Source organism: Malania oleifera, chromosome 10 (genome assembly GCF_029873635.1).
Source record: "Malania oleifera isolate guangnan ecotype guangnan chromosome 10, ASM2987363v1, whole genome shotgun sequence".
Lineage (NCBI taxonomy): Eukaryota > Viridiplantae > Streptophyta > Magnoliopsida > Santalales > Ximeniaceae > Malania > Malania oleifera.
Genome location: NC_080426.1, coordinates 32,685,462 through 32,705,813, shown reverse-complemented (window position 1 = coordinate 32,705,813; position 20,352 = coordinate 32,685,462). Strand labels below are relative to the sequence as shown.

At 35.3% G+C, this 20,352-nt stretch overlaps 2 protein-coding genes across 6 annotated transcripts in view; one reads left to right on the top strand and one right to left on the bottom strand.

The window, feature by feature from the left end:
• LOC131165728 (ricin-like) overlaps positions 1 to 20,352 on the bottom strand; it is a 630,504-nt gene that overhangs the window by 82,583 nt on the left and 527,569 nt on the right. The gene's annotated exons all lie outside the window — the stretch shown is intronic.
• LOC131165720 (dol-P-Man:Man(7)GlcNAc(2)-PP-Dol alpha-1,6-mannosyltransferase) overlaps positions 1,289 to 20,352 on the top strand; it is a 64,248-nt gene continuing 45,184 nt past the window's right edge. For 3 of the 5 annotated variants that reach the window (XR_009139635.1, XM_058123735.1, XM_058123737.1), the window contains exons 1-7: positions 1,289 to 1,416; positions 1,591 to 1,676; positions 2,203 to 2,244; positions 2,339 to 2,384; positions 3,740 to 3,826; positions 14,190 to 14,245; positions 15,719 to 15,836. Coding sequence is in view for 4 of the 5 variants with exons in the window: in XM_058123735.1 (XP_057979718.1) it covers positions 1,362 to 1,416; positions 1,591 to 1,676; positions 2,203 to 2,244; positions 2,339 to 2,384; positions 3,740 to 3,826; positions 14,190 to 14,245; positions 15,719 to 15,836 (490 nt within the window). In the remaining variant the exon portion in view is untranslated. Of the gene's footprint in view, positions 1,509 to 1,590; positions 1,677 to 2,202; positions 2,245 to 2,338; positions 2,385 to 3,739; positions 3,827 to 14,189; positions 14,246 to 15,718; positions 15,837 to 20,352 lie in introns of all 5 variants that reach the window. The other 2 variants (XM_058123736.1, XM_058123738.1) reach the window with 1 other exon arrangement.

Genomic DNA, 20,352 nt, shown 5'->3' with positions numbered 1-20,352 from the left:
TGCCAAAAGTGTATGCTAGGTCTAATTGATGTTTGCAAGGTAGCAAATCAAACCTTCCTTTCAAAAGGACTATGCTTCTTTGGCAATTTCATATTCCATAATATATTGCTTGAAACCAATATCAAGCATTCCTTGTGTTGAAGGCAGTGAATTGATCTATTTATTTTATAGTTGTTTTCACAAAAATATATATTTACTATATAATAATGAAAATAATAAACAAAATTCAAATGCTAATACTTAACATTTTATTTTTATAATAAAAAATGGAAGAACAAAAATTTTGTCCAAATAAAGAAATTTAGCTTTTGTATGCATTAAAAAAGCAACTAGTACCACTAAAAGGCCTCCATTTACTTCTACAAAGTGTGGAATTTGGAATATAATCACTCTAAAGGATAAATTTTTGTGTTTACATTTTCAACAATATGACAATAGATGATTGATAATAAAAAGATTTCTCAAATAAATACATTCATTGAAACAAACTTTGGTTAATGGATTATTCAAGTGACGATCTAAGTTTTGAGTAATTATCTAAAAGACTATGACCTCAATATTAGAGATGTTAAATTGGATAAATAGCTTGGACTACTCTTACTAGGCCAAGATACTTTAGGGTATAAGTTAGGAGAAATATCTTCTAAAGAAAATAATAAAAAAAAAACCCTTTGTGATCAAAGTGAAAAGCTATGGTAATCTTTACATGAATTTAAACTATTAGATATGCATACCTAAGTAATTTTTAGTCATCAACCAAAAACCTTAGGGCATAGACATTAGTCCTCCATGTGAAGGAAGAGGCCAAGGGATCAAATTTTGTGTATATTGGAGGCTACCATTAGGTTCAAACTACAATTAAGGTGCAATAGGAAAAAATTTTAACCACCTTATTCTCAATATGTATGAAGGCAGATTGATTTGCATTCATGGTCCTAAGAAAGAAAATTGAAGAATTGGGCCCCACGGACATAACGCGGTGGTAAAACAACAAGCAATTCAATATGAGCATCAGAGGTTCAATTCCTAGTTAATAAATTTAGTTGATATTGGCTACTAATAGTGTCCTGGCAGAATCCTTGGAAGCAGGTTAATCGAAAGTCCAACTCGAGTGTGTATAAATCGGGTTCGCATCCCGATTTAAAGAGATGCGCATTTGGGGAAGAGATCACCGACGCATGGATTTGGTGCCGGCAAAGGGGGGCCCCATGAGGGTTGTCAATGAACAGAGAATTGGGATTTTGTTTGCTGCACAAAGGGGGGTAAAAGCAAAAAGAAATAGGTTTGGGCCGAGTCCATACAAAACTCGGCCTCTCTTAGAGCCCAAGTTGGGTTTCCAAAACAGGAAGGCACAATTATGGATGGGCCGAACTATGGACGTGAAATCGATGCTCCCTTCCAGGCTTCCACTGTCCAGTAAGTTTTCCCGTAATTTATCTCTCTAGAGGTTTTCTTTCTTTCTCTCTCTAAAATGGCGTCGGGGCATTCGACATTTCTCGAGCGCTTCGGTAAATTTTCAATATTTTTGGAGTCTTCAATCCACTGTTTCTCATTTGGATCACGCTTCATGATCTAAATGCTCTGTGATAGGTTATGATTTGCTCTTGGGATCAGTTGCTGTGTTTTATGTCTTCATGGTACCCTACACAAAGGTTGAAGAAAGCTTCAATGTTCAGGTGCGCTTGCTTTCATTTTCAAATTATATATTTTTTTTCCATTTTTTCTGCTTTTGAAGAATTTTTCTCTTTGGTGAATGAGAAAATGCAGGAAAGAGAATGGAATTACGGTTTTGGTTTTTTACGGCTTTTAATTAACAGAGCCTAATGCAAGCATTTGGTTTTTAAGTTGGATTTCCAATAAATTAGAATTGAAGGAACTATAATACTATGAATTTCATTTTCATTTATTGTCTTCCTTTCTTCAGCTACCAAATGGAGATTAATTAAAGAATGGAGATGAAGTTCAGGAGACATTTTGTTGATATGAGTTTTGATGTTGGGATTTAACTTTGTTTTGCTTCTCTATTGGTTTATGATTGGGTAGGATTTTGGTAGTGCTTTTATAGCTTTCAAGAGCTAAAAGCGCGCAATTTTTGTTTCCTGAAGCAAGAGAAGTGATTTAAAATTGCTTCTCAATATTAGAGTAGAATGATATTTGCAAAAGATAAGCACTTGCTAACTCTCTCTCTCTCTCTCTCTCAAGGCTATGCACGATATTCTTTATTACCGGCATCACATAGAGAGTGTAAGTTATTGATGATTTTTTTAAAGCTATATTTGATTGTTTTATATTTGACTTGAAAACTAATTGTCTATTTAACTTTCCATTGGTGTACCAGTATGATCATTTTGAATTTCCTGGTGTAGTTCCTCGCACTTTTGTTGGTAAGCTTCATCACTTTTGGTTGATCTTGTTGTATAGATTCTTTTGAGTTAGATAATCTTTTTATGCGGGATTACTAGGCTGCATAAAAGATGGCTAGCATTCAATGCATATATTCATGTTATGAAATGGAATTTTGCTGGATGCTGAACTTCTTTTATTGAATGTACTGGTTCTTATGGCCTCTGCCCTGCAAAGATTTGATACCAAGTTTTTCTCATGTGGCTGCCTTTGTTTCCTCAATTTGTTCTTTGAGACTGATATTTCAATCAAACTCTTCTTGATGAAAGCTAGAATACCCACTTTCCCTTCATTCAGTCAAAGATGATATATATATATATATATATATATATATATATATATATATATATTAAAAGAATTAAATAATCATGTGAAATATTCTCAATTTCTTTCATGCTTTCTTGTAAGTTATTCAATTTTTTTCATTGCATCATTGATCAATGGCACTGTATTTTATGCTAGTTTGCCAGCATGATTGTTTGGGAAAATACTGGAAACTAGACTTAATATCATAGTGTAGTCTGTAGATAGTTATCAAGGCCTTAAGTGAATTCACTGACTGTGATTATATATGGATAATGCATGGAATGGATTCAGAGTGGAGTTAGAAATTTAGACTTGTCCAAGCATAAATCTGTTCACAAATCATCAGCTGCAGAGTAGTAGTAATGTTTTTAGGTATTGACCTTTCGACATCCTTGTATTTCTGGCACTCTCTTGGACAGTTTTAACTTGGTTACAAACTTACACCTTATCTTTTTGTTTATTATGAGGGAAAAAAGTTAGGACTATAATTTATTTTTAGATGATAATTGATAGTAATGGTTGGAACTAATAGGTAGAATCCCTGGATAAATCCAAAGGAAACTAATATAGTGAAGTTCTAGTTTTATGTATTTATTTTATAATTTTAACAATAGCAATAAAAAATTTATAATCTATATATATATATTTTCCAATGTGGAATGGAAAATAGAAAAGAAATGAGTTAGATAAGTTGAAGAAAGACAGATAAATGTCTTTTGTGAATGTCTTTTATGGTTCTTTTATTTGTCCTTATGGTATTGTTTTATCCTAGAATGAATTGTATACATAAAATATTGTGGTTGATAATTCTGATTTTTTGCCATACTTCTCAGCTGTAACTATGATTCTGTTTCTATCTAAGCTTTCCTAGGTAATCAGTTTTGTAATCCACATTATATTTCTTGTTTAGCTTACCATTTGATTTCTAGAAAAGCTTGGTTCTGTGACTTGGGAGTTAATTTTCTAATGGTTGTGGTAATATGTTCTACTGAGGTAGTTTGCTCATTCCTAAATAATGAGTATCTTGTAGGCGCATTCCTTGCATCAGTTTTGGCGTCTCCACTGATATTTGCAATTAACTTGCTGAATCTGCCAAAGATTTGCAGTCTTTTTGCAGGTTAGTATGTTTTTTTAGATATTTGGGCTTGATCGTAATCTTTCCTATTTTCATTTCAATTTGTCTTTTTGTGGCATCTGATAGATAAATCAAAGTGACTATACTGCCAAAGATAGATGAGTATCTTTATGTTTTCTTCTCTCTCTCTCTCTCTATGAGCAGTTGAACACTACACTGGTCCTTTACTTTTGGGGTGTTTTTTGTTTTTTTTTAAAAATTTTCTTGGAGGGGGTGGGGAGATAAAATATGTTAATCTGCTAAGTTTTAGTTAAAATATGTTATTTTTTTGTTGTTGCTTGTTTCTCTTTGTGACACCAATGAGATAAGAGGACAAACGATAAGGATTGGAAAGGAGGAGAAAAATAGAGTTAAGAGAGGAGAATAGTTAAGGAGTTGGTTAATAAAATTACTCCAAATATTTTATTTCTGCAGGAGTCTAAAGTAGGGAAGATAGATGTGTTGTTTTTAATAGCATCTTGGATTCTAGATGTGAAGAGTGGGTGTATTTCCCTTTTGCCGTGGCATGTGGAGGACAGCTTATAGCTTGGGATGCTAGAGTTGCTACATTGAGAGGTTGTCTTTTTGGGTCTTTTTTTGCATTGTTCTTGTCAGAGGTTAGGGGTTTTAGGGAGTGGTGGTTTATGTTAGTCTTTGGTCCCACACATTTTTCTTTGCATGATGCTTTCTCCGATGAGCTAGCTACACTATTTAGTCTCTGTATTCCTTGCTGGTGGTTAGATATTATTTCGACATTATTAGGGGGAACTCTAGGGATTGAGAGCAGCCAGGAGGAAGCTTAATTTTTAAAATTTTTAAAATTTTTTCATTTGGGATTGTAGCTGCGTAGCCTTAGGTATGCTCCCCTAAGCAATGGTAATTTTACTCGAGAGATTGTCATGTTCATGGAGGGAGGGCTTTAAAAAAATTGAATTTTCTGAAAACTAAGTTGAAATAGGGGAATAGATAGGTTTTTGTGTATAAAGAAGTGGAAAATGAAGTTAGAGTGGGTGGACAAATTGGAGGAGTATGGTTGTTGGGTGAGGAAGATAGGGCTAGAAGGGTTCATCTTCATAATGGGTCGTTGGTGTAAAAAATCAATGAGAGAAATGGGTGAAAGAGGGAGATTATAATCTTGGATTGTTTGATAGGATAGCGTATGGGAGGAGGAGGAAAAGTTTTACTAAGGAATTGGAGCTTGATTTCGGATGAGATCACAATAAGTGCCATATACAAATGAATGTCTGTGAGATTGAGGAGCTCAATTGGAGCCAAGTTGGGGGTGAATAAAGCTACTGGGTTACAATGGCATTTTGAAGTTGATAAAGTTAAGATGGCAGTGTTTGAAATGGATAGGGATAAGTGATCTAGGATGAGAAGCGGGTATTTGGATGGATAATTTCGGCCCAAGTTGGAGGCGTATGTTGAAGAAGAAGGTAAACAGTTTATTGGGTCTGAAACCCGAATGTGCTTCGTTAGTTAGGTAGTTGTTTATGTATGTATGTGTTGTTTGCTTGTATTAGGATTATGTATGTCAAGGGCTTGTTTGTATATTTATGTATTCTAGGGGTATGTTTGTAATGTAATGTAGTTTTAGGGATATGTGTGTAATTTCATATGTTTAGAGGCGTTCTTATAAATAGTGTGCAAAAGCCATGTTTTTAGCAGTATATGTTGAATTTGAATTGAGGTGAATGTGAGTTTCCCCTACCCTTATCTCTGTTCTGAAATTTCAATATTAAAGTCACATATAAAGAGAGAGAGGACCTACAAAAGCCTAATTCTGGATGTGCATTTTCTCTGTGATCTTCAATTACTTTTTAAAGTGTTGAAACTATAAGTGATTTTTATAAAAATCTAGCGATAGTGATTTTTATAAAATCTAGAGGGAGGCATTACAGTTATTCTTATAACTTTGGTGATGCTTGAACTATGAACTATGATGCAATTGTGTTTTTCTATGTTCTATGTTCCACCCTAGAGAATAATGCAAAATGAATTTGGGGAGAGAGAGAGCTGTTTGAATGACTGATAATTTTAGTCGAATACATTTGGCAGTTATGAATTTCAATTTTTTTATATTCATTTAAAGAGTTCAACAACTTTGACCTAGATACCCAATTCCGATGATAGTTTACCATGAATTTCCTGAAATCGTCACCCCAGGAAAATCACACAAACCACCACGGAAGTCCTGCATCTAGACTACAAAATCAGATATTAAATTCTCTTATCCTATACTCTGGTATTATTACTGCCGCACTCTAGAATCTACAGAACTTAGTATCCTAGGCTCTGATACCAAACTGTAACGACCTCAAATTCGTTAATATAAAATGTAGCATAATAAATAGAAAAGTCAACCCAAACCCGTGGGTAACGGGGATACCTGTCAAACACAGTGGAAACCTAAGCAGTAGTAAAAATAAATTTCATCCATCTAACCATTAATTACATAATACCAGGGTTTACTATATCACCAAATATTGTACTTATATACAACCACTAAAATATCAAAATGACCCTAGGATCATACAACAAAAATCTATTGATCCTTTTTAAGTTGGGAAGTTGTGTGTAGGTCTAAACAGAATGGTGGTTTGGGTCGGAATTTGGTGTCTAAAAACACAACTCTCTTGGTTAAATGGCTTTGGCAGTTTCCACTAAAGAATTCTTCTTTGTGGCATAGAGTTGTGGAAGGTAAGTTTGGATTAGGGGAGAATGTGTGGGATACTAATTTGGGTTTAGATGTTATTCGGAGAGTCCGTTGCAAGCTATCTCTAAAATTTATCCCCTTTTCATTCCCCATACTAAATTCTTGTTGGCTAGGGGTTGTGATATCCGCTTTTGGAAATATCCTTGGTGGGGAATACAATTTTGTCCACCTCTTTTCCTCATCTCTTTCACTTAAGCTGAGGGTAGGATGACTCCATTTCTTCTTTTATTGTTGATCTAGGTGATCATTTATTTTCATGGGATTTTCACTTTCGAAGGTCGTTGAATGATAGGGAGTTGGTAGAGTTCTCTTCTTTGGAGGATTGTTGGTCTTGGTCTTTGTATCCTTTGGGGGTTTATTCATGCGAATCTTTTTATGTATTTATGACTAGATCTAGTTCTTTTTTTCCACTCTAAATATCCATATGGAAAGCCAAAGTCCCTTATAAAAATCAAGACTTTTTTTTGGTTGGTTGCACTTGATAGAATTAATACCAATAACTTATTGCATATCAGGGGAAGGCTACCATACGTTTGGGTGTACCCTTAGGCAACCAGATGAGCCTTAAGTTGTTTGATAGAGTCATTAGGAAGATAGTTGATGGTGTAGATCAATGACACCTAACCAACTCTTTACTAGAAGGAAGATCCACTAAGTCCCATGTAACTCGAGTGGTCAAGTCATCCATTTCTACATCTTCATTGCATGCTTCCACCCAGGGTTAGCAAGTGCTTCAATAGGCAAGGAAAGGATAGAAATTGAGGAAATAGACAAGGCAAAAGGATGCATGGGACTAGTAAGGTGAAGAACTAAAACATAATGAGCAATAAGATAAGCAACTAAGGATTGCTAAGGACATGTTTGAGTACGCAAGTGAGCAATGGGCAAATCCAAGTGACATTGGGATGGATCTCCAATACTAGAAGTTGAAATAGTGATGGGCAGAGGAGGTGCCTGCATGGTGGTAGCAATGTTTGTGCTTGGTTTTTGTTGCTCATAAACCTTCAATTGTTTCTCTAAATCTGTAACTAATGGTTTGGAAGAGGGGTAGAAGATTTTTCAAGAGGGACAGGGGTAGGAATAGGAGGATCAACACAATAGGGGGGGACCATAAATCATTGATGGTAGATTCATCCAAGGAGGACTCAACACTGGAAAAATAGGGTGCCCCCTAAAAAAAGCGACATCAACACTAACTTGTTTCCTACATTGTGAGGATCATGACACATATATCCTTTCCGAGTTCTTGAGTACCCAACAAAGACACATTTAACAACATGAGGAGAGAACTTGTCAGTTGTCTTGGCTAGTGTGTGGAACCTGAAGAAAATATGTGCATACAAAAACACGAGGCACAACAGAGAACATTGATGTTTCTGGGTACACAATGGAGAAGGGAATTTGTCCCCCTCAAGGTCTTAAATTTTGATTTCGACTCAAATTTCGAAGCTCCAAAGGTACGGAAATTTCGATTTCGATGTCAATTTCGATTTGAAAAAAATTAGTAATAAAGCATGGAATTCTTTGTGAAACTTTAGAAATGGTTAACAAACATAATAATATAAGTTTTTGGATTAATATATTACAAATTAAATACATCTATGTTTTGAATGAGGTGGAAAAGTTGTAAAATAGTATGTGTATCAAATATATTTGTAAGATAAAGTAGATTAACCATATTCAGTTAATACAAATAAAATTCATAAATCATTAAAATATTATTTATTATACAAATAATGATAATTTAGACATGAATGATTAAATAAAATGTTATTGTAAGTTTATTTTTTTCATATAATTTCAAAAGCACTTGTAATAATCTTTTGTTTTGACAAAATAAATAAAATAAATTAAGATAGAAATTTCACTTCACTCTTAAATTTCTCATATAAATTTTGATGAAATTTCATTGTATAGTTAAAATTTCGACAAGTTTTGCTAAAATTTTGAGATTTCGATAAATTTCGGATGATTCGTTGAGATTTTGACAGAAATTATGCAAGATGGAAATCGAATGCGATTTCGATTTCGATTTCTAGGGTGATGAAAATTGGAAATTTCGATGGAATTTTCGACAATTTCGTGGAAATTTAAGACCATGGGGATGAGGGCATCGCATTGACAAGAAAACATGCTGTAAGAAGAGCATCGTTTCAAAAAGTTTTATAAACATGTGTATGAAGGAGCAAAGACCGTGCTATGTCAAGTAAATGTCTATTTGTTCACTTATCTACTCCGTTCTGTTGAGGGTTATATATACATGATATTTGATGAATAATCCTTTTTGCCAAGCAAAAAGACTGAAGCTCATTTTGAACAAACTCAAGTGCATTATTAGATTGAAAATATTTGAATACCGATGCCAAACTGAGTTTTTTATTACCATCTAAGGATTTGCAGCCCTTTAGAGAACTTCCAGATGCTTTGAATAAAGCAAGTATCAACAGACCCTTTCTTCTACTTCTGCTGGTGAATGAATAATTCAGCAAATTATATCAGCAGAACCAGGGTATTTCGAGTCTTTGTTGATTAGGCGACACCCGGATTTGAACTGGGGAAAAGGAATTTGCAGTCCCCTGCCTTACAACTTGGCCATGCTGCCAAAATGATACAAAATAGATGAAAATACCCCCCCTCCTTTTTTAAGCTTGGTGAATAGAGTAAATACATTCAAAAATTCAGACCTATCTTTTAACAGATAGATCCAGGTCATACGCTTCATCCACAAAGGGGTTATGAAAATATTGATTACCAGTCCAATTCTTGACTCTACATAGACCCCAAATATCTGAATGAATAAGAGCAAACAATGATTTATTGTGAGACTCAACTCTAGATAGAAAAGATGTACTAATATGCTTGCTTAATTGACAAGCAAAAGACTTGAAATGAGAAATGGATTTGAAAATAGGAAAAAGTTCTTGAAGCTTTTGAAGGGATGGATGACCCAGATGAGCATGCCACTGATTAAGAGAAACACCATGAATAGAAATTGAGGAAGCAATATAACAAGAATTGGACCCACCATGACCACCATCAAAATATTACAAGCCATCCTTCTCAATCCCTCCACCAATCCTCTTTTTTGTTCGGAGATCCTGTATAACACAATGAGAAGGAAAGAAGGCCATAGAGCAGTTATGAGACTTAGTTAATTGACTAATTGATAGCAGGTTCAAGGGAAATTTAGGCACATATAACACAGATTAAAGAGGAATAGAAGGAGTTGGGAAAATATTGCCAGAACCAAAAACTTGTGTAACCCAACCATCAGCAAGAGTAACCACGATTTCATCTCTAGTTTAGTGGGAAATCAAGCTGGAAAGGGTGTCTATTTGGATAATTCGAGGAGTGGTAAGGTGTTTGCTCATCGAAAGAAAATGTAGATAGTTTTGAAGGGAGGAATTAATGAAGATAAGTGACAATTATCTAGTGAGAAAACACATAAAATTATAAAGAGTGATTCTAGAGGGGTATTAAGTATAGTGGAAGAGCCAATTGTTGAGAGGGCATGAGTAGGGAAAGTAAGAGATGGGGAGATGTTTCCGATGTGGACAGCATAGAGAGTAGCGATCTTGAATGTGAAAAAGGTTTTCTTTTGGACCATATTCGGGAACAGTGTGGATCATGGTTTTAAATCGCGGTAGCGGGTAGCGTAACGTAACGGTAACGGGTGTAACGGGAAGTAGAAGTAGCGGATGTTACATAATGGGAAGCGGGTGTAACGGCCGTGAATTTTTTTGAAGCACGCACAACCTTGTGCATATTAGCGTACTTGCATGTTTTAAACTTTTAGCCATTCTTAGAAAGGGTTTTAGTGTATTTTGGACCCTTTAGTTCGAGTAACTAAGTTATTTGGTAAGGGCAACAAGTTTACATTTGTTTTAAACCATCATTGATAGAAAATTACGTGTGTTGGCGTATTTATACTTCTCATTGTTCTTATATGTGATAAATTCTCATGTGTGCTAAATGAATTAATAAAATAAAATACATTATACACTCCATTAATCTATTAGAGACATAAGACATACGAATAATATAAATATAAAATAGTTAGAAAAGAAAGAAGGTTGAAGTTGAAAAATGAAGAACATAAATATCACATTACTAATATTATTAAAAAAAAAAAATTTCCTAACAAGTTAATATTTTGAAATTGTTAATTAATGCATCTATTGTGAGTATTTAAAGAAATAGTAAATTTTGCATCATTGTCATCCTCATTATAATCTTTTCCCCCTCTTGCGACTTGGTATATTGAGAATGATATATGAAAGAGAGAGAAAAAGTGAGAAGAAAAAGTAAAAAATAAAATATTTTTTTGGTGTAACAGTCCTGTAGCGGTTACGTAATGGCCGTAGCGGCCTTTACGTAACGGTCGCTGTCCGTAATGGCCACTACGGCCGTGATTTTTCTTCCCACCGATTTTGCGGTGTGTAACGGTATCGGTAACCCAGAAAACCTTGACGTAACGGCGTTACGTAATGGTCGCGGCCTTTATTTAAAACCATGGTGTGGATATTCCTCCGATTCTTCTATTGTTTGTCTTGGGGATCTATATTATGTGCCGCTAACTCCTTTAGAAGGTTTAGAAGGTATTAATCTGTTTGAAGATGTGGTTCACAAAGATGATAAAAAGGTTAAGGATGGATTGCCTACTCCTGTTCAGGACAAAATTCCTGGGAAGGATATTGATACTCAGAGGTTGTTGGATGACTTGGGCCTCAGTTTATCTGATCAAGGAGGTAATGAAGTCAGGCTTGTTGGTGGCAAACCCAAGGTGAAGAAGGATCAAAGGGAATTAGCTAATTGGAACTGTCCGATGAACAATGATGGGAAGGGTTTGAAGAGGGAATTTCTTGGCTGATTATTGCAATTTTTTTTTGTTATGCTTTTATTGTTTATTTTTTCTCTTTTTCTTTTGAGTTTTTTTATTTTAGGGTTTAGCATCCTTGCTTCAATTGTTGATTCTCTACCTTAATACATTTTTTTATTATTAAAAAAGTCTTAAGAGTGTAAAGTAGTGGGATTCAAGGACTCAAACAAATTAGGACTACTTGTCATATGAGAGGAGTCACCATAATCTATAACCCAAGGTGAGGAGGATGAAGAGACAAGAAGCCCGGTTGTGCTTGAATGGGCCACAATAAAATTGAGTTTGGAGTTGATGAACCATGCGAAAAAAGATTGTTAAACTCCTCTTAGGGAACATGGTGGATGATGCACTCAACTCCCCAGTGGAGTGGCTGAGTGTGTTTGAAGTGTCAATAGTAGAATTGCCCTTGGGAAGAGACTTATTTGCCTTAGCTGATTTCCCAAGGAGACCCTAATAGCGGTTAATGGTATGATTTCCTTGCCACAATGTATGCAAATGCGAGAATTGCCATGACGAACTCCTCGTCATGCCATGACCACAGTCCAAACCTTGTCCTTGTCCTCCAAAACTTCCCCTACTACAGGTAGAGGTAGTATATGTGGATGACTTATTGCGGGAAGAAGCTTGAAAAGTTAGGCAGCACACACTAACATAAACAGCACTTTCAGGACTTCAAAAAACCAGGACTTATTTCAAACTCTCCAAAATCCAGGACTTCAATAGGCAGCTATGACTACAGAACTGAGCTTACAACATCCTAGGAGGAATTACTTGATCACATAGAACTGGGCAGACCACAACAAAGTACTGCAGGCATTTAGTAAACAACCTGGCAGCAGCTCCAGGCATTACAGCTGGCAGCAACTGGAAACAAATGCAGAGAAGAATAGGATATGAATATTTGAACACCTCTTGAAACCAACCAGAAATTGGTACAGGATTGCAAGCAATCAATTGTGAATACACAAAACAACATCATCAGCAAACTACAAGCAGGGTAATAGAGCAACAGCAGTAGCAGCATACTGGAAACAGAGTGTAACCGACTTCACATCAGCAAATCACCTGGAAAACGTAGCTTCCTGCCAAGGATGCTGCACAACTGAACACACAGGGAGGGTGTCGTTAAACGACTCTCACCAACTAGAAAATCAGATTTGGGGACTGATTAGGGAAGGATATAAGGAAAAAAAGCGAAAAATAGAGTATCAAAACCAACTCAGATAAATCAGACTTGAAGGAGATCCATGCTCTGATACCTTGTTGTAAAGTTAGAGATGGAGGAGAGAAGAAAAGGAGAGAAGAGGAGGAGGAGAAGAGAAAAAGAGAGGAAAGGAAGTTTTTCTGTCTTGTGGTGTATTTGGTTGGAAAGGAATGATCGTATTTTTACAAAGAAAAAGATGTTTTGCTCTATGCTTTGGGTTAGGATATGGTATATGCCATCATTATGGGATTTTGCAGCTGGTTGTTTTATTAGGCTGTCTTTTTCTGATCTTATTGTGATTGGATGGCAGTTTTATTTTGATGTTCTCACAGTTTTTTCTTTTTGGTACTTGTTTCTTATAAGGAGGTTTTCTTATGCTCTTTTTATATATTCTAACAAAATATCTTCATTTTATATATTAAAAATATTTGTTCCCTAACATGCAAAAGACTAAAGTGTTCTTTTTTCATGTAAATGGAAAGCTCGGAAAACATTTAAATGGTCCTGCGAGACTTCATTTCCGGCTTGGTGAAATTTCTACATTTTGAGCTCAAGTTGCTATGTTTATTGATGAATCTCTGCAGAGTAGCACAACTAATGTGTGACAACTGTAATCATAAGATGTGTTGCAATAGTTTTACTCCTGTGTCTATTTTTTCCTTCATAACATTAGTCAAATCAAAATAGTTGCACATGTGGTGTGTTTCCCCGAATATTTAAAATTTAGTTTAGGCAAATAGAGGAATGTGATCTTCAGGAAAACAGCATTTGTTAATCTATTTTGTATCTTCATACACCAATTCCTCTGCTACGTCTTCTAGAACATTGTTATAGTCACTATGGTTGCTAGATTTTTTTTTTTAAATAATGTACTAGTACTTTTAGATGGTTAAATGACTTTTCTGTTCATATGGGACTCATTATATAGGAATGGAAATGAAACCCTGGATGCTTGCATCAAATTATCATTTGATGGTAGAAAATTTAATTCCACCCTTTTTTAGATACTTGGTTGCACTCATGTTAAAAGGCAGATAATTTGACGATGATTTTTGCCTTGGAATTATAAATTGCTATACCCCAATGGTAGACTTTTTGTTTGCCTGCTATGATATTGTCATTTGGAAGACTTTATGGGATCTATGATGGCTAATAGTTGCATTCACATGTTTCTTCATATTTTCTTTCTGTGTTGGATAGGATTTGCAGTATTTTTTTTCAGATATCTGGATGATTTTAAAAGCTTTAATGTATTAGCAGTTCTCCTGTGTCATCTATTAGTTAATGCTTTGTTCCTTTCTTTTGTTTTGTTAACCATAGGAATTTTGTTTTCCTCTTTGATTTATCTGAACTGGTTTTTGTGTATAATTCTGAAATTCACTTTTTTTTTTCCCCTGATAAAATGAATCTGGAATTAATCCATGGTTGTGTTTCTTTATTCTCAGCATAATTTTTCAAAGTGTTTTGAGACGTGTGTGCACACACACTCTCACACCCTAAAATCACCTTGATCTTGTATATATTATCTATTTTTGGTTTTTATTTTGGTTTTTTTTTTTTGGTCTAGTTCGTTTGGTCTTAGGTTGTATCATCCTATCCACTCTACGCTTTTTCCGTGTTCAGGTATGTTTTCACATCTCACTCCCCTTTATTTAATTGTATCTATATTCAAGTAGACAAGCTTATCTGCTGAAAGAAAAAGTTAACACAATATGTCATGCACAACTGTTCACTTTCCTCAGTGCCAGCATGCCATCGATAATCAACTTGTTATTGCTCTCTCAAAGCCAAACAACTGACATTAGGGGCTAACCAGTTAACTGCCCAACTATTTGTGCAATGTTGCACAAACATTTAACAAACTATGCTGCTATTATTTTTTTGGGGAAGTTGTTTTGTTTTCCTTTTATAATAATGATGATAAAACAGAGAGTTTCATGACAAATCTTTTTGGCATTCCTCATTTCCTCTCACTTGAAAGTAGTTTCAGGGAAGATCGAAATGAGGATGCAATTTCAAACCACAAAAAAATCGTGCTCAGAATGTTGAATGCACTAGTATTTACAATTGCCAACTAACAAGTTTCCTCTTATTCAAAAGTAACTTCAAAGAAATGATTAAATTGAGGATGGAGTTTTAAGCCTGAAACAGTATAGGTGTTACTGTGTTGGTTGAACTATAACTGTTATTGCTGACTGCACTAGTGGCCTAGTCATCCATTCCCACGCAATTCTGAATGATAATTTTTTCCACAGTCCTTGAAAGTGTACATCCATGATTTGCTGATGTTAATCTTGACAGAACCAAGTGAGAATGGTGGCTATAAATTTGAGCATGAACCTGAAGCTGAAGATTGACTAGTCATTAAAACACTGGAAAGGAAAAAGTTTTAGGACAATGGTTTGTTGTGGTGAAGTTTGCTATGTATGATATTACGCGGTTGCACTTTAAAGGATTATATTCTTTGATTGGGTTTATAAATTTTTTTTTAGTGGACTATATTCTATGATTGGATAATGGGATGTTGAGATCACTAGATTTTAGGTGTTTGGAGGTTTGGAATGGGTGGAAAACCATCTCTTTGGATGTTTCTTGATAGAAGCTGCTGGGACTTGTGGATGTTGATTGCATAATTTGGAGGATGTGCTAGAGGAAAATTTTGAGTTGAGGGGGGTATTGGGAAAAAAAGAAAATAGGCACTGGGTATGAGGGTGTTGATGGATTTGAAAGAGAAATGGTTTGGAAATTGACTTTGTTGATTGAGGTTGTATTTCTTGTATGAAATGTAACCAAGCAAAGTTTCAGCAATAAACTAAAAATGTGAAAAAACTGTTTGCTTACAGTGCAACAAATTAAATGCTCCATCCCTAATATGTCTTATGTAACCATCTGTTTGAAATTTCCTGTGTGTAACTTGAATGACTTAACTTGCATCATTGTGGATAAATCTTTGATTATGTGACTACTGACGAGTTAAGCTGTATGAATCATTTGACCGTTATATTGTTGCCAAGCTTGTTATGTTTTCCGAGTCTTCTAATCTTGAATATATTGTCCTGTTGTAGTGCTAACATGAAACTACTCTTTGTTGGGCAGGTTAGAAATCAATTTGGCCGTCAAGTAGAAGCTTTCTTTGTCATATTAACTGCATTTCAGTTTCACATGCTGTTCTATTGCACTCGTCCTCTTCCTAATATTCTTGCACTGGGATTAGGTGATTACTCCATGAAATTTAACTTCATAAATGCTCATATCTATTTTTCTTGTCAAGGATTTGTTTTTTATTTTAATTTTTATAATTTCTTGTTGCTATTAGTTGTCTAGTGTCAGAATAACAAATTAGACACCAGTTGGATAATAGCTTTGGAGGTTTCCCTTAAGGTCAACTCCCTTTTGCACATGGTAATTTGAAGTAAATATGGTCCACATTGGAATGGGTGGGATACCAAAGGAAGTGGTTGTGCTTCTCATGCAAGTCCTTGGAAACTCATTGTTCAAGTAGTGCATTTATTCTACCCTCTTACTTGTTTCCAAGTTGGTAATGGAAAGATATCATCTGGGTGAGTGAGGTTTTGTTGGAGTCTTTTGTCCCCCTGCCACCCAAAAATCTTTTTAGATTGTCTAGGTTACACAGCTCTCCAATTATTGGTTTCTATAATTTGGAAGGGATCTCTCTCAAGATATTTTCACTTTCTTAGGTATCTTAATGAGAGAGAGGTGATGATTTAACTATTTTATTGAGAGTGTTGGAATTTTTCCCTCCCATGGTGATAGATAACTCAAGGATTTGGTTAGGGGATGGATTCCTCTGGTTCTCTTTTTCCACTATATCTATTTTTTTTTCTCAACTTATGAAATCCTTCAGTCCTTGTACTTTTCCTTTGAATAATTTTATTTGGAAGGCAAAGGTTCCATTCAAAACTGAAGCTTTCATGTGGACTTGGGTACTTTATCGGCTTAATATGAACGATCTTTTGAAAAAAAGGCCTCACAAAGCTATAAGTCTGATATATGTATCATGTGCCATGACTCAAATGAAACTATCGACCATTTGTTTCTACATTGCAGGGTGGCTAAGTAGCTTTGGTTTACGTTGTTTTCAATATTTGGTGAGCTTGTGATTTTCAAGGACAGTTGAAGCTTATTTAAAAGTGTGTCGCAAAGTTTTTGGGAGAAGTAAGGGAGGGTCCTTTAGAGATCTGCTGTCTTTGCTCTCCTTTGGACTCTTTGGACAAAAAGGAATGCAAGGTTTTTTAATGGCAAATCAAATCCTCCTTGCTTCCTTTGGGATAGAGTGGTTTTCCTTGCATTTTTTTTGTGCTCATTCTTTTGGATTTTTTCAGGCTTTGCTTTTGTCAAATCTTTAGAGGAATTGGAGGGAAGCATTATTGTAATCGATTCATTTTTTTTTTTTAATTCCTTTAGGAGGACCCTTATCCTCCATCTTGATGTAAAGTCTTCTCTTTCTTGTTAATGAATTTTTTTTTTTATTAAAAAAAAAAAAGTAACAAATTAGATGTCATGATAGAAAATTAATTGTAGGTCAATGGTGCAGGAGGAAAATAAGAAAAAAAATTGCTGTCCAGGTTATTTTTCACGTCACTGTAGCACAACTCTGTTCATGATACTGTAGCAGAATCTTTCCTTAGGTTAGGATATTTTATTAAAAACAACAGCAGATATGATATTTTGTTTGTTTGTTTTTGTTTTTTCCATTACCTTTTAGAAGTGATAGTAACAACAGCAGCAGCAACATCAACAACAATAATAATAACATTAATAAGATCGAGAAAACTTTGAGAGATTTCCTTTGGTCTGATCTTGAGGAGAAGAGGGATGATTTGGTTAGTTGGATTGTCGTTTGTAGGTTTAAGGAAGGGGGTTTGGGTAAGTTGACGTATAAAAGGGGTTTAATGGTCAAATAGCTTTGGTGGTATTCATTGGAGGAGATCCCCCTTTGGCATAGAGTTATTAAAAGTAAATCTGGCATGGAGACAAGTGGGTGGGATGCAAATTTGGGGATATGATGTTCTTTTGAGAGTCCTTGGAGGTGTATTTCACAGATTTGTTCTTTATTTATGCATTACCCAAACTTCTTGTTGGTAATGGTTCTTGCATTTGTTCATCAGTAGATCGTTGTTGGGTAATTCTGCCAATTTTCATTTCTTTTCCTCATCTAGATTGTCTTTTCTTGTGCATAATGATGTTGTTTTTTTCAATCCCAAATGGCAGTATTTCATGAGATTTCCATTTTTGAAACCTCACTAGTGATAGGGAGGTGAAGGGGCACTCATCTTTGTTTTTGATGTTGTTGTTATTGGACAGCTGCCATCCTTACTATAGAGGGGCTATTTGGTCCTAGGCGGGGCTTTACTCTTGTAAATTGCTTTTTGATCATTTACTCTTTTTTTAAGCATTAGGTTTGCGCTGACATGTCCTTTTTGCATCATCGCACCTATTGAAAGGACAAATCTCTTTAAGATAAAGGCTTAATTGGTTGATTGCTCTTAACATAGTTAACACCTCCAATCTGATGCAGAGTATCTCTGGACGTGTGTCCTTTATGTTTTGATAGTCTTATCTCTCTCTCTCTCTTTTCTTTTCTCCCCCCCCCCCCCCCTCTTTTTGCATCATTATTTTTCATGGAGGGTTTGAAATAAGCTGTTTGGTTTGTTTAGAGAAGACTGGGTTTGTCCAGAATCAGTGGAGGATTTTTTGGCTATTTCTTATACTTGTTTTTCTAGGAGTAAAGATGGCTTGTCCTGGTGGAGATGTGGGATTTTTGCATGTTTGTGGGTCATTCGGTTGCAAAAGGAATGCACATGTTTATATAAAGAAGAAGATGACTTGTTCTTTCCTTTGGGATATGACTCATTATTTAGCTTCACTTTAGTCTTTTTCAGTTGGTTGCTTTGAAGAGGTTTGTTTCCGTATCTACAGCAAGACTGGTAGCCTTTGTTATTTTGATCATAGTTCAAATATTTTTCTGTACACTTCTCTTGTCAGATTTCTTGTTCTCCATTTTGTACATTCTGGCTTGAATACAATTCCACCTTCATTTACGTAAACCAAAGCATTGGACCAGAAATTGGGGTCTGAAATTTGATTCCATTCTAGCTCTAATTATGCAAATCAAACATAGTGTTAAGGTTTCTGTGACTGCAAGCCCAAGAAGATGTTTCTCCATTTCCATCTAAGGAACATTGGCTTTGATGCATAATTGTAGTAAATTCTTGTTTGACTGCACCGGTCAAATACTTCCTATTTCTGTTTGTTCAATTCTAAATTTCTGATTGACTTTAGAAAGTCAAAACCATAGGAAATGTATTTCAGCGGGGAAATGTTTTGTTTGCCTTTCCCCCTGTTTTGGAACTGAATTCTGCAAATTGAACATAGTCAAATATTTCCTATTTCTGTTTTGTTCAATTCTAAATTTCTAATTGACTTCAGAAAGTCAAAACCATAGGAAATGTATTTCAGCGGGGAAATGTTTTGTTTGCCTTACCCCTGTTTTGGAACTAATTTTGGCTTGCAAGTAAGCTCAGAAGCTACATAGCAAGCACAGTCAACCATGTGAAATGCACGAGAAAATTCTGCAGTTGTGAATGGGTTCCTATTTAGATAAGGATGGAGCAACCACCCCCGTCCCTCCTTTTTCCCTGAATGTTTTACCCCTTTTGTGAACTTGTCTGTAGATAACTATTAATTTGCTTCTATTGTGTCAATTTGGATGCAATCTGACATTTGTATTGGCTGTTGAATGCTGAGAGCCCTAATCACGGTAAATGAATCAGTATCATTAACCTTTTAAAAACTGATATTTACGAATATGTTTAATCAATGTCATGGATTTATATGGACCATGTAGATATTACAAAGATATCCATGGTCATTTGTCATTGTTTTCAGCCAAGTGATGCAGATGGAACAAAGTGAAACTTTCCTTACGTCTTGTAAGTCTTGTTGAATGGCAGACAAGGGAGTGTGTTTGTGGCTTGTCCTGTAGTTGTGGAAGGTAGTTGGCCCAGCAATCTGCTCAGAAGGGGCTTTGGGGATGCTAATTTTATGAAGTTTGGTGGCTGGATTTTGTTGATGTCTGAAACTAGGCAGGAAGAGAAGTTTGATATGATAACCCATGACTGTTTGGAGAGCATTAGCAGATATAAGGAAACAGATATTGAATATCAGGGGCTGACTTGCAATTAGTCCATTCAAGGAATTTTGTGATTGATAGGTTTGCATGTGGTGGCCCTTGAAATGGTTGCTGTCTGCCTCTAGAGAGGAATTTCTAATTAGTTTTTCTTTGCAGTTTTTATGGATGAGGATGGAGCTTTCTGCTTTGATGCCCTTTTGCGCTCATTTACTAGAAGTCTAGAACTGTTTGTGTGCTATTTATTAAGCTCTAGATATTGAGGGACTGCATTTTTATATTCTTTCAACTAATGGAAATTTCAAGGAAATTTCCAATTTTGATGGAAGTTTCAATTTCAATTAAAGAAGGAATGGAGGCTTAGATTAATCATGGAAAATCTGAATCAGACTCTAGGAAATGTTAAAATAGATGACCATGTGTAATTTAGAACCAAAATAAATTGAAGGAAATGTATATGATACATTTATAGTATGTGAGGCTTAGCATTTGCATATTGCCAATCATGCAAAGGAGTTAAAAAAACATTCAAATTGCTAATATGCTCATTGAACATTTATTTAACATGACTTTTTAGTAT